The sequence below is a fragment of the Scyliorhinus canicula genome, chromosome 12 (genome assembly GCF_902713615.1).
Source record: "Scyliorhinus canicula chromosome 12, sScyCan1.1, whole genome shotgun sequence".
Taxonomy (NCBI): domain Eukaryota; kingdom Metazoa; phylum Chordata; class Chondrichthyes; order Carcharhiniformes; family Scyliorhinidae; genus Scyliorhinus; species Scyliorhinus canicula.
Window position 1 is genome coordinate 13,918,335 of NC_052157.1, and position 12,835 is coordinate 13,931,169.

At 46.2% G+C, this 12,835-nt stretch overlaps 1 protein-coding gene across 5 annotated transcripts in view; it reads left to right on the plus strand.

The window, feature by feature from the left end:
• Positions 1-12,835, plus strand: part of chd2 (chromodomain helicase DNA binding protein 2) — a 105,767-nt gene that overhangs the window by 73,277 nt on the left and 19,655 nt on the right. For all 5 annotated transcript variants that reach the window (XR_005462511.1, XR_005462510.1, XM_038813434.1 and 2 more), the window contains 10 exons: positions 1,360-1,431; positions 2,937-3,086; positions 4,460-4,608; positions 5,673-5,769; positions 6,801-6,893; positions 7,087-7,260; positions 8,461-8,639; positions 8,829-8,870; positions 9,697-9,839; positions 11,527-11,665. Coding sequence is in view for 3 of the 5 variants with exons in the window: in XM_038813434.1 (XP_038669362.1) it covers positions 1,360-1,431; positions 2,937-3,086; positions 4,460-4,608; positions 5,673-5,769; positions 6,801-6,893; positions 7,087-7,260; positions 8,461-8,639; positions 8,829-8,870; positions 9,697-9,839; positions 11,527-11,665 (1,238 nt within the window). In the remaining 2 variants the exon portion in view is untranslated. The remainder of the gene's footprint in view (positions 1-1,359; positions 1,432-2,936; positions 3,087-4,459; positions 4,609-5,672; positions 5,770-6,800; positions 6,894-7,086; positions 7,261-8,460; positions 8,640-8,828; positions 8,871-9,696; positions 9,840-11,526; positions 11,666-12,835) is intronic.

Consider the following 12,835-nt stretch of genomic DNA (forward strand, 5'->3'; position numbering starts at 1 on the left):
TTTCCGTCCCGCTTGGCCTTGATCCCGGGCAACGGCCTCCTGCTAGCTGGTCAAGTACCTAAGTGGAACAAGATACAATGGGCCTTCCCTAAACGAGGCTCTCCAGCCAGCGCCCGAGTCACCCATCAGGCCTCGCGTCAGAACCAATCGCACTATTTGTCCTGTACGGTGCGGGGGATCCATACTTGAACATCAGCATTCTGTGGCACTGTCATGCTTACAGCTGCACCCTTGAAGTCGAAGGTTGCCCTCTCTCTACATACGATGTGGAAATGCCAGCATTGGACTGGGGTGAGCACAGTAAGAAGTCTTACAACACCAGGTTAAAGTCCAACAGGTTTGTTTCGAATCATTAGCTTTCGGAGCACTGCTCCTTCCTCGGGTGAATGAAGAGGTGAGTTCCAGAAACATAAATATAGAAAAAGTCAAAGATGCAATACGATACTTTGCAGGTAATTAAGTCTTTACAGGTCCAGACGGAGCAACTGGAGAGAGGGATAATTACAGGTTAAAGAGTGTGAATTGTCTCAAGCCAGGACAGTTGGTAGGATCTCTTGATACCTACAGCATCATTCGTGCTCGCTGATGCAAATTTACTTTCAGCCTGACTCTCTGACGGGCAACAAGAGATCCACTGGTGATGACCTTGAGGGACACGATTCATTGTTGTTAATCCAGGTCCAAAACAAATCTTGATTAAATGCCAGGACTCGGGGGCAGCACGGTGGCGCAGTGGGTTAGCAGCGCTGCCTTACGCCGCCGAGGTCCCAGGTTCAATCCCAGCTCTGGGTCACTGTCCGTGTGGAGTTTGCACATTCTCCCTGTGTTTGTGTGGGTTTTGCCCCCACAACCCAAAGATGTGCAGGGTAGGTGGATTGGTCACGCTAAATTGCCCCTTAATTGGAAAAAAAAATGAAATGTGTACTCTAAATTTTAAAAACATATATTTTTTTAAATGCCAGGACCCAATTGCTGTCTTGCTCTCCTTGAAACAACCTGCCTTCCCTGCTAACATGGGTTTCAAAGGCAAAAAGTCAAAAGATGAGCCTGCTCCACCACCTTGCTCTTGCCCATTATCACTTTAATGGCTGCAGGTTTGTGGAGAATATCTGTAGACAGCAAAGCTGAATTGTTGGCCAAATTTGGTCGGTATCTATGTGGCTAGTCTGGCAACTCGTCTATGTGAGGTTGCCTAATGACGCACACCCTTCAGTAGCTGTTGACTAAGCACAGCCCCTTAAAGCAGGATTATTTTTGGACTGGGTAACAGAATAAAAATAGATGGGATATCTGCACTTCAGAGCTTATGGCTGATCTTCAAGCATACGGTTAAGATGTTTCTGTTTTATCCTATTGAAGCGTTTAGATGGATCTATAAAAGGGGAATTAAGAAAACAGGCTTTGGACCACTTCAATGCAGAAGGATCTGAGGTGAGGAAGTGTTGATTTCAACCTCTGGTGACACCAGATCTACAACTTTTTAAAAAATGACACTGCTTAAAATTATGTAGTGATTGTTTTGGCATTGTTTAATAAACCCTTTTTCACCCTGGGATGGTTCAGTAAACCGTAGTTCATCCTCGACTTGTTTAGTAAACCCCCACTCGCTCTTGAGATTCTATAGTAAATCTGCTCATTCCTGGATTGTTCTGAGATCCCTCGCTCTTTCTGAGGTCGTTCACTAAAGCTGTGCTTGCTTCATCCCAGGTTTGAGGCTGAATCCTCGCCCAACTCTCACATTCCTGTCTGATCATCTTAAATTTCCTGCTGACACCTGCTTTATCTATCACTTGTAACATCCCCGCGCCAGATCAGATCTTAGGAATTTACAACGAATACCGCTTCTTCTACACAATATAGCATTTAAGAGTTTATCTTCGTTATTCAGCAGCCACCCCTGATCGGTAAATATTGATTCTGCAGGGGCTTCACCACATCGGTTGAAGGGATGGGGTGCTAGCAGTAGTTTTCAGTTATGTGCTGCTTGTGCGTAGTCCTGTGTCGGTATGGTTGAGGGGGGAGGTCAGTTCATGCAGTTCTTGCTTTGAATCAAGAATTCGCAGGAAGGAAACTTGAGTCGGGAGGGTTGATTTGCTATTGGTCAGCATGGCAGAGACTCACATTGCAGGACGTGGCACTTGCACTACACAACTGGCTTCCTTCCCAATTTGCTGCTACTTTCTTTTTGATATATTGGTTTTCTTTCGGAAAGGCACTCGAAAGAAAGAAATTTTAAACTGGTCTTGAATTAATATAGTTAGGTTCTGCTCTCTCTCTCTCTCTCTGTCTGTCTCTCTCGCTCTCTCTCAGCAAAATCACTTGACTCCATTGTCCCTCTCAAATTTCCTCCCTTGTTCCCTTTATGATCAAAGAAGGCCACCCACGCACGCTTCCTCTTCCTGGCACCCGAACTTGGTCTGTCGCTGAGGCCATGCAAACAAGAGGGCCACCTCGACAATCCCTGATTCGATGTATTTCCCATTTTCCGCGCATTTGTGAATTTCTCACCTCCCTCGGTTTTGCCCATTTCATGCAGGGCTGGAAACTAGACACTACTGATTCACACTTCAGTCTGTTCCCACGTCGCTCATCCTGCTATTCAACCTCAGTGCTATGGCTGTAGCCCTTCATCCGGATTCTCAATGGAAGAATGCTCCAAGCATGATGAGCTCTCGGACCTGTAGGACGACTGAATGAGACCAGTCAGCCCATCGAACCTGTGTCTGGAATTGACCAATTAATTGCGTTCCCCTGTGGTTTCCCATCGCCCTTCAAATGTTATCATCTTCAAGTGTTCATCCAGTTTGCTTTTGAAAATTACTATTGAGTCACGTTGTGCCACCCTTTTCGCCATGTATTTTAGATTGTAACCGCTGCGTTAAAAAATGTCCTCTGCGTGGGCTAGTTCTTGACTTGTTTTCCATCTCTGCCCTCAGGACTTCTGTTTCCTCCTTTCTACAAGAGCAGGGGGGCTTGGGATTAACCTGGCCTCCGCTGACACTGTGATCATCTTCGACTCTGATTGGAATCCTCAGAACGACTTGCAGGCTCAGGCTCGAGCTCACAGGATAGGCCAGAAGAAGCAGGTCAGTTTGTATGCCGGACTTGGGGTGGGAAGGGAGATTGGAATGATGGATGACCGTTTCAACCTCTGCCTATTGGAGATGGAGATATTTGCCTTGAATCGTTTGGTTTGCAGTCTCCCCGGCCCAACTGTTTCTCTCCAGTTTAAAGTAATCATTGGGACTTGAGGTGACTCTCCAACCCTCGAGCACATCTATCTCACTGTTAATGCCTGACCTAATTTGGGGGCAAACATGAACTCCTGGACCAACTAAACGTATTGCTATGAGACATCCCCTCGCTGAACGCTTTGCGCAAGTGTTTCATTGTGAATGGAATATGTTTATGTCTTAAATGTTTCCAGCTCTTTCATGTTCCTGTTCAGTGGGTTGCTACCAAGGGAAATGCAGGTGGAAAATTGTGATTTATGGCAATGAGCACGTGAACAGGGTTCTTCCCACTCACCCCCCTCCCCCATATCCAAGCTGCCTCTTGATTGCCTCTTGAAGCTACACATTGGATTGGTTTTCAGCTTATGTTGCATCTGAATGTTTCTTGTTTTAGTTTATGCTTTATTTTATATTCATGAAATGAAATTGTAACTTGCAAATACTTCCCCCGTGTGCTGTTGAGGTCATAAAGACCAATCGATCACCCATTCAATCCCTGAACCGCACCAGAATAGTTTTTTTCTCTCACTTGGCCACCAGAATTGATCTCCGTACCCCGGGTTATGGAGGAGGAAGATCAGGGGAGTCCCTGTCCTTAATCACTTTACAATGGCCCCTTGTGTCTGGGTGCACACGTCTGCCATATTTGTGCGTACAGCTGCAAAATAAGACCGAGAGTGAGATCAGCACGTGGGTGGTCAACCAAACAAAAGCAGAATACAGTACTACCGATGCTGGACATAAACAGAGAATGCTCAAATTACTCAACATGTCTGGCAGCAACTGTGGGGAGCGAAGCAATATTAACATTTCGGCTTAAAATTTCTTTCTTCTGGGCTCTGAAACTTGAACTCTGTTTCTGTCTCCAGATGCTGTCAGACCTGCTGAGTATTTCCGGAAGTTTCTGGTTTTACTGCTGACAGTCACCACCTAGGCTTGAGACTCGAGACCAAATGGTGTCCACAGATCTGATTCAAGCAGGGGTCGGGTTTCTCTTAGAAAGGGCCAAAGGAAAGGAAATAATTTTGATGTTAATCTTCCAATGTCAACCGAAGAGACGATGCACGCTCAAACACATCTGTGCTCTTCCTGCACTAGACGGTGACTAAGAGCTGGGTCTCTGACTGCTTTAGTCCCCTCTTACCCAGTGAAGGTTGTTAAACTGTGAATATCATTGCTGTCTGAAGCTTTGACGAGTTTAGACTGTTTGAATTTCGATATTTCAGGTTAATATTTACCGCCTGGTTACAAAAGGGACTGTGGAAGAGGACATCATTGAACGTGCCAAGAAAAAGATGGTCCTAGATCATCTCGTGATCCAGAGGATGGACACCACAGGGCGGACAGTGCTGGACAGCTCTGCACGTCCATCACAGTAAGCAACATCAGTTTCATGCGCTTTGTTTCTCCTCCTTCTTTCCTCCCACGTGCCATCATCAAAGCTTTGCTCCTCATCCTGTCTATGGAGCCCTAGGTGCTGATGACCCTCAGCCAAAGAGAGCTGCAAGTGACTCTATGGCCAGAGAGACCATGAAGATCCCATCTTGGTTCCAACGCTCATGCTGCTTTTGCCTCTCTCAGATGAGACCACAAGGGTGGGTCTTTACAATTGGCACATCAGAGCTGGGGAAGACTCCGAGGTCGTGACTCTGTGGAGCTCTCTTCCGCAGAGAGTGTGGGAGACAGGGTCATTGAATATTTTTAAGACTGAGTTAGATAGAATCTTAATTGACAAGGCAGTCAAAGGGCATAGGGGGTCAGAAGGAATGTGGAGTTGAGGCCACATCCCGATCATTCATGATCTTGCTGAATGGCGGAGCAGGCTCAAGAGGCTGAATGACCTACTCCTCCTGTTAGTAAGTCTTAGATTTTTTTAAAAATAAATTTAGAGTACCCAATTATTTTTTCCAATTAAGGGGCAATTTAGCGTGGCCAATCCACCTATTCTGCACATTTTTGGGTTGTGGGGGCGAAACCCACGCAGACACGGGGAGAATGTGCAAACTCCACACGGACAGTGACCCAGAGCCGGGATCGAACCTGGGACCTCAGCGCCGTGAGGCAGTTGTGCTAACCACTAGGCCGCCGTGCTGCCCTTAGTAAGTCTTAGATGAACAGGGTAATCTCTTGTCTGCGATGCTGGAGGGAGCCCAAACTTCTCGGTAACCATTCCTAGACGAGGAGCCACTGCTTTGAGAAAAATGCATGAAAAAAGATTAGGTGGGGTTGCGGGGATAGAATGTGGGCGTAGGCTGAGGTAGGGTGATCTTTCGGAGGGTCAGTGCAGACCTGATGGGCCGAATGGCCTCCTGCACTGTGGAGATTCTATGATTTTAAGTTCCAAGGCATCTCAGATCGACTGCCTGTCAATGCGCTGACCGCACTGTGCAGTGTTGACCTAGCACTGATTATTGCAATGACTCATGATTGTGTTTATAGTTCAACGCCATTCAACAAAGAGGAACTTACAGCGATTTTAAAGTTTGGAGCCGAGGAACTCTTCAAAGAGCCAGAGGGGGAGGAGTCTGAGCCACAGGTACTGCAGAATCTAAACTCGGTCAATGTAAAAAAAAAACCTAGAGGCATTCTGCAGCTTTAACATATATTTTTGGTGTCTTGATTTCATTTGTTAACGTGCAACAAAAATTGGCACTCATTTTCACATTCGCAAATGAACAGCTGAGCATTTCGAAATAATTTGAGACGCTGCAAATTGTACAACGGGTTTTGAAATAAGGAAAAGCTGTTTCCATGGCAAGTGGATTGGTTACCAGAGGATACAGATTTAAGATAATTGACGAAAGAACCAGAGAGATGATACAAGATGGTTTCAAGTTATGATGAGCTAGAATGCTCTGCCTGAAAGGGTGGTGGCGGAAGCAGATTCAGTAATAACTTTCACAAAGGATTCCGAAGGATTGGAAACTTTTGAAGGGCTATGGGGGAAGAGCGGGGCGAGTGGGATCAAAAGGATAGTTCCTTGAAAGGCTCAACTGCAATGGGGCGAATGGCCTCCTGGGCTGCATAATTCTACACTGGGAGCTTGTTTCCCCTTGCGGGAGAGTCAGAGGGCATAATCGCAAGAGTAAGGGATCGCCCATTTAAGACAGAGATGAGAAGGAATTTCTTCTTTTAGAAGGTGTTGAATGTGTGGAATTCTTTACCACAGAGAGCTGTAGAGGCTGTGCTGCTCAGTATGTTCAAGGCTGAGAGAGACAGATTTTTAATTAGTAAGGGAATCAAGGGTTTTGGGGATAAGGCAGGAAAGTGGAGTTGAGGATTATATCAGATCAGTTGCTGTATGTGGCCCGGGGGGGGGGGGGGTCAGAGTCCCTGCTCCTATTTGCTGTCCATTGACTCCAGAAGGTGCATGTTGAGTAGACTTTGAGGGGAAAAGACGGAACCACGTTCTACCTCGTTGAAACTCTTTGCTAAAGTGCACAGCTGAAAATGACTGCGACTAAGAGCTGTTTAAACCCCATCCCCGTCAATATTTTCAGGGATGGGAGATTAATTTCAATCCGCATTGTCAGTGGTTGGCTGGTAAAAAGACATCTCTATTTTCAGGAAATGGACATTGAAGAGATCCTGCGCCTCGCAGAAACGAGAGAGAATGAACAGTCTGTGAGTCCGACAGATGAACTGCTGTCTCAATTCAAGGTACGGTTGGTGAAGTACCGTAAGCTCATCGTTATGGTGTGCTGATGTTGCATGCCAGGGAGTTTAACAGATGTTCCCACAGCCTGCTGCCTCTGTCATGCGTCACGCTCGAAGGAGGTGGCGCAACGTCGTGACGGGGCGGGCACCCCTGGCCGAAATGTGTGACCTCGCTGTTCCTTATCCCCTATTTCAGGTAGCGAACTTCACCACAATGGAGGAGAACGAACCCGAAGTGGACGAGAAGCAGATTAAGGAATGGGATGACATCATCCCAGAAGATCTGTGGAAAAAGATCGAAGAAGAGGCACGGCAGAAAGAGCTGGAAGAAATTTACATGCTTCCGAGGAGCAGAAGTTCAACTAAAAAGGTGAAGTGTGCCCGTCGGGAAAGAGTGATCGTGTGTCAAGTGTCTTTCATTCTCTAGAACAAGGACTGAAACCTGATGGTACTATTCTGTTGCATTTCACCTTTTTCCTGCTGGTCACACATTTCGAATGAATGCGAATGCAGAGTCGATGCTGGTCAGAAATTTGAGGCAAATTGGAACAGCTGGGGGACTGTGGGCAGTATTCAGTTCATGAAGGAACACTGATCTACTAGTAAAACTGTTGTTCTGACTTTAGTAGGCTATATATCACCATTTATTTAGTTTTCAGTTTTAATTAAGAAAGGGGGTAGATCCCTCGCGAGATAGATTATGCCGTGTACATTTGACCCAGGACCCCAGATCAAATCCAGCCCATGTTGCCCGTAATAGTTCTGTGATCTTTTGCTCACAAATTAAAATCGGCTTCGAGGGAGAGCATTGAATGGCTAGTGTGAGAAATGGAAAAATATTACGATGGTGTGATGCAGGCACTCTTGTGAGTTTGGAACCCATGCACATTGTCCAAGTGGATGACAGTGAGCTTTACATCTGATCTGGGAGTGTTTGATGCTGATGCCCTAGAAAGTGTTCTGTTCCATAGAACTAACATTCTTCCAGTGATATTTTTTAGAGAAGATACTGAACTTCACATAAAAAAAATGTTTCAGACTTTAAACAAACAAGACTCTTTATTGTGCGAGGTTTCCAGTGACAAACCTGGTACAGGCCTTCAGCTGCCCTCCCCACCTCTCACATATTTGAGAGTGAAACTGGTTAAGGTTCCTGATAACCCCCGAGATGAAGTTGCTTCCACTGCATCCTACAGACCAGCTAAGCCCCATATTCGACCCACAGTCTGTGCTGAGCTGGCTGATGCCCAGCTGCATTGGAGTTGCAAGTTGACTGCACCACCCTTTGGTTCTGCTGCTGTAAGTTTGACCATGTTCCCAATTCTGATCAAATTCTCCACAATTTATTTTGGAGCTCATTGTGCTGTGTAAAGACTCGGTCTTCCTCGTGACATCCCTGTGGTTGAAGAGTCTGCTGACTTGTTCTATCACTCAAGCGTGGGCACACTTGGGTGTGCGGTACAGAAGGGTCGCCTCTGATGTTGAAACTCGGTGAGGAAGTCGACAACGTCAGAAAAGGAAAGGAGAGAAACGGGCTTGTGTCTTAACCTAACGTTGCTGATGGTTTTAGGCTCGGGCGAACGGCAGCGATTCGGATGCTGGATCACGGCGAAGGCGGCAGAGATCATCCGGATCGGAGAGCGAAACGGAGGAAAGTGATGACGAGGAGAAGCGACCCAAACGGAGAGGCCGTCCCCGGACAGTCCGGAGAGACATGGTGGACGGTTTCACCGATGCCGAAATCAGGAGGTAGGTGGATGTGTTGTTGCGGTAGACAAGGCCAGGAATAGCTACCCTGCCAGATGTACCTCATGTTCTGATTTGAATTTAATAGATCTGGAGATTTGTAAAGTGAATAATTAGTTTTAAATCCTAAATTGGGAAAAATAAAATGATTTGAAGGAAGCTAATTCCATTACACTTGTCATTTTCTCACAGGTTCATCAAGAGTTATAAGAAGTTTGGTGCTCCCCTGGAAAGGTAAGGTTCCTTTCTGTGTAGTCCTATATCTTAATTATCTCCTGTTTCCCTCACTCCATCCTCTCCCAGCCCAGCAGCAAAGCTTTGCACGTGGTCCTTGATACTTACGCATCCGTTTTTCTCCCGGTTTCTGCTGAAGGAGTTAGTTCTTTCATAAGGGTAAGAAGCTTGTGTGAAGCAGCTACCCTGTCATGCCCCTCCCGTAGCCAATGTCGGTGTGGAACCCAGACCTGAGTGTGTTGATGGTGTTTGACTCAGAGAGGCATCGCGGTCAAACTCGACACCGTCTTCCTGCGATGACCACACATCTGCATTCCAGCAGGGGTGGAAGAGTGAAGAACTTGGAACCTGGGGTCTGATAGTTGGGTTTAGCTCAGTGGGCTAGACAGCTGGTTTGTGATGCAGAACAAGGCCAGCAGCGCAAGTTCAATTCCCATACCAGCTGAGAATTCTGAATTCTCCCTCCATGTACCCAAACAAGTGCCGGAATGTGGCGACTAGGGGCTTTTCACAGTAACTTCATTGCAGTGTTAATGTAAGCCTACTTGTGACAAAAAGATGATTATGATTATAGTTTCTTCACGACTGCCAGGACACTGAGGCCAGTTGTAGCAATCACAACCACTGCTCTGACTCAATACAGACCACAAATTAACCCGAGTAGCTTCCTCACCTGTGTGGCTCAGGTGTGTACTGACCAATTAGTCCATTGAGACATTGCTGGAGTGGATATTGTAATTGTATAAAGTGTGTTAATGTATTGTATTTTGATATAATTCAGTAATGTTCCAGAAAAATAGAAATTCAGCGTTTTGTCCTTTCGCAGGCTTGAGGGTATTGCTCGAGATGCAGAGCTGGTAGACAAGTCCATTGCAGACCTCCAGCGATTGGGTGAACTCATCCATAACGGCTGTGTGATGGCCCTCAAGGAATTTGACGAGCAGCTAAAAGAAAACCCTGGGCTTGAGGGTGAGTAACTTGACCCTGAGCTCTCGTTGCCTGTTCTGTATTTTTAGTCTGCCCTTTGCTCCCATGTTCCAGCTTCCGTGATTTCCAAGAAGCTCGAGGTGAAGGCTGAAGAGCCACGTTGGGGTTCCACTGAAAATCAGATCCCAGCAAAATTCGGTGGGGGGGAATCTTTGAAGATTTTCTGCCTCCCCAGCTTTATTTAAAATATATATATATATATTTTTAAAGTTAGAGTACCCAATCCTTTTTTTCTCCCAATTAAGGGACAATTTAGCGTGACCAATTCACCTACTCTGCACATCTTTTGGGGTTTGGGGGTGAGACCCACGCAGACACGGGAAGATTGTGCCTCCCCAGCTTTACCCGAACAGGTGCCGGAGTGTGGCGACTGGGGGATTTTCACAGTAACTTCATTGCAGTGTTAATGTAAGCCTACTTGTGACAATAATAAAGATTATTATTATTATTATTTCGGAATTGCCATCGGTAATGAGAGATGCATGGCATGATGAGGATCACTGGCTATAAGGAGCCAACATAACGTATGGTTGGTCAGTTCCTTGTGGTCAAAACTACCCTAATTATCACAAGATTAGTCATCTGGCTATTTATTATTATAAAATCATAGAATTTACAGTGCAGAAGGAAGCCATTTGGCCCATTGAGTCTACACTGGCCCCTAAAAGAGCACCTTACCTAAGCCTACACCTCCAACATATCCCCGTAAATCAGCAACCCCACCTAACTTTTGGACACCACGGGGCAATTTAGTTTGACCAATCCCCTAACCTGCACATCTTTGGACTGTGGGAGGAAACCGGAGCACCCGGAGGAAACCCAAGCAGACACTGGGAGAACGTGCAGGCTCCGCACAGCCAATGACCCAAGCCGGGATTCGAACCCGGGTTCCTAGCACTGTGAAGCAACAGCGCTAACCACTGTGCTACCGTTCACACAAAGGCTAGAAGCCAGCTTTATGCCTATATACTCACAAGTAAAAGCCTCATTGAAGACATGCAAATGATACTGCTCATGGCAATTTGCAGCATTGGGATTGAATTTAGGTTACACATCATTCATAATCAGATTACCAAAACATTGCTTAATTTAGTTGTGTGCAACTGCGTCGCAGCTGCTGTCTTTGCTGCTTTTATTCTGGCTTCATCTGTTCTGGATGGCTGCAGTTCCCTAGTTTGCGGGTCACTCTAACCTGTTTACTCACTGAACTTGTTACTTTTTTGAGCCAGTTTGTCCCTACCCTTAGCCATCCTCAAGGCATTCACCATTTTGCATTGTGTTCATTTTAAATTATCCAAAATGTAACCATTTCCTGCATGCAGGTCCCAACATTGACCAGCATATTTTCCATTTGGGTGTGTGGCACACTGTGTGGGATTCCTGAGATTTGCTTTTGAATTAGCGGGTCCATCAGCTGTGTTGCTTTTTCATGGAGTCAGAGCACACATTAAAGTATTTTGGACATTAAGAAGGAATGCTCACAGCACATTGACACGATATACACGGTCTTTAACAATCTTAAGGTGAAACAATTGAGGCTATCCAAAGTAACAATGCAATAGCATTGTATAATAATAGTAATTAACGGGCTTGGGAGGGGAGCAACATGGCTGTGTAAGGTTCTCTAACCGTTGCTCATACACTGTACTTTGGACTCGTTATGCTGCAGGAAAAGGTCCTGGGAAAAAGAGGGGACCAACTATCAAGGTTTCTGGTGTCCAGGTCAATGTCAAATCGATTCTCATTCATGAAGATGAGTTTGAGGCTTTACATAAAGCCATTCCCATCGATCCTGAGGAAAGAAAAAAGTGAGTTCAATAATTTGTGGTTCAGGAGATAAATGAGGCCTTTGTTTTTCTGACAGTGGATTTTCTGTGACATTACCGCCAGTAGGGTTTGATGTAATGAAGATAGAAGCATTAAACAATGTGGTGTAGAATGCATTATTCTGTGGCTGAGGGGAAACTCTCATCTCTTCAAAGCCATCTTTGGGCGCTAACGGGCAATGGCCAATCCACTTAATCTGCGCATTTTATGACTGAGAGGAAGCCCACGCAGACACAGGGAGAAAGTGCAAACTCCACACAGTCAGCCAAGGCTGGAATTGAACCCGGGTCCCTGGCGCTGTGAGGCAGCAGTGCTAACCACTGTGCCACCCTGCTGCCCCCATCTTTCGCAGGAGGAGGCATTTGGCCCATCAAATCTGCATCGACCCTCTGGGACAGCACTACCTAGGCCCACTCGCCCACTTTATCCCTGTAACCCCCTGCCATGATTACTAATCCCTGTAAAATAAGCACCTGGTGTTGTTATTTAGAGTTTAGTTGCACATATTTCAAGGCATGACCGGTGAGGCCAATTAAGATGCACCAGATATTCTGGTTTGTTAGTTTCTGTTCCTGGCAAGTTTCTTTGTAGATTCCAATTGGCTGCTATTGTATTCTTTTCAAACGTCACACGGAATTCTGAGCTTGCTGCAGGATAAGTAAGTGTGACCGAATGGAAACATGGTATTGTATTTTATTGTATTGAACAGATTGAAGGGGGCTCATGTGCCCACTTTTACGTTTCATCATTTTGATAACTTCCCATGCCAGCCATCTTCCTGGGGACGCAACTCAAGCTGACTTTGCTGATCTCAAGGCATTGTTTAAGTTAGTGGTGTTGGCCTCTGGTGTTCCTGGACTTGAGGAAGTGGGAATAATGCAGCGCTCCCGTTGCCGCCAACTCTACAATGAGGGTGCCGCCCCCTCCTGCTGCTTCAGGGTAACATTGTGTGGGAGCTGGGTGACTGCAGGTTTGGGGTCAGCTGTGATGCTGGCCCACAGCCTCTGAACATGTAACTTTTGAGGCTTCTGCAGGGATAGTTGAGACGCCACAAGTTAGCTGACGTCCGGGGCACTGCACCCCAGCAAGGAATCGGTGCCTTGCGAAATGGGATGAGGAAGTAGCCCTCTGGTTTCTGTTTATGGGCATTT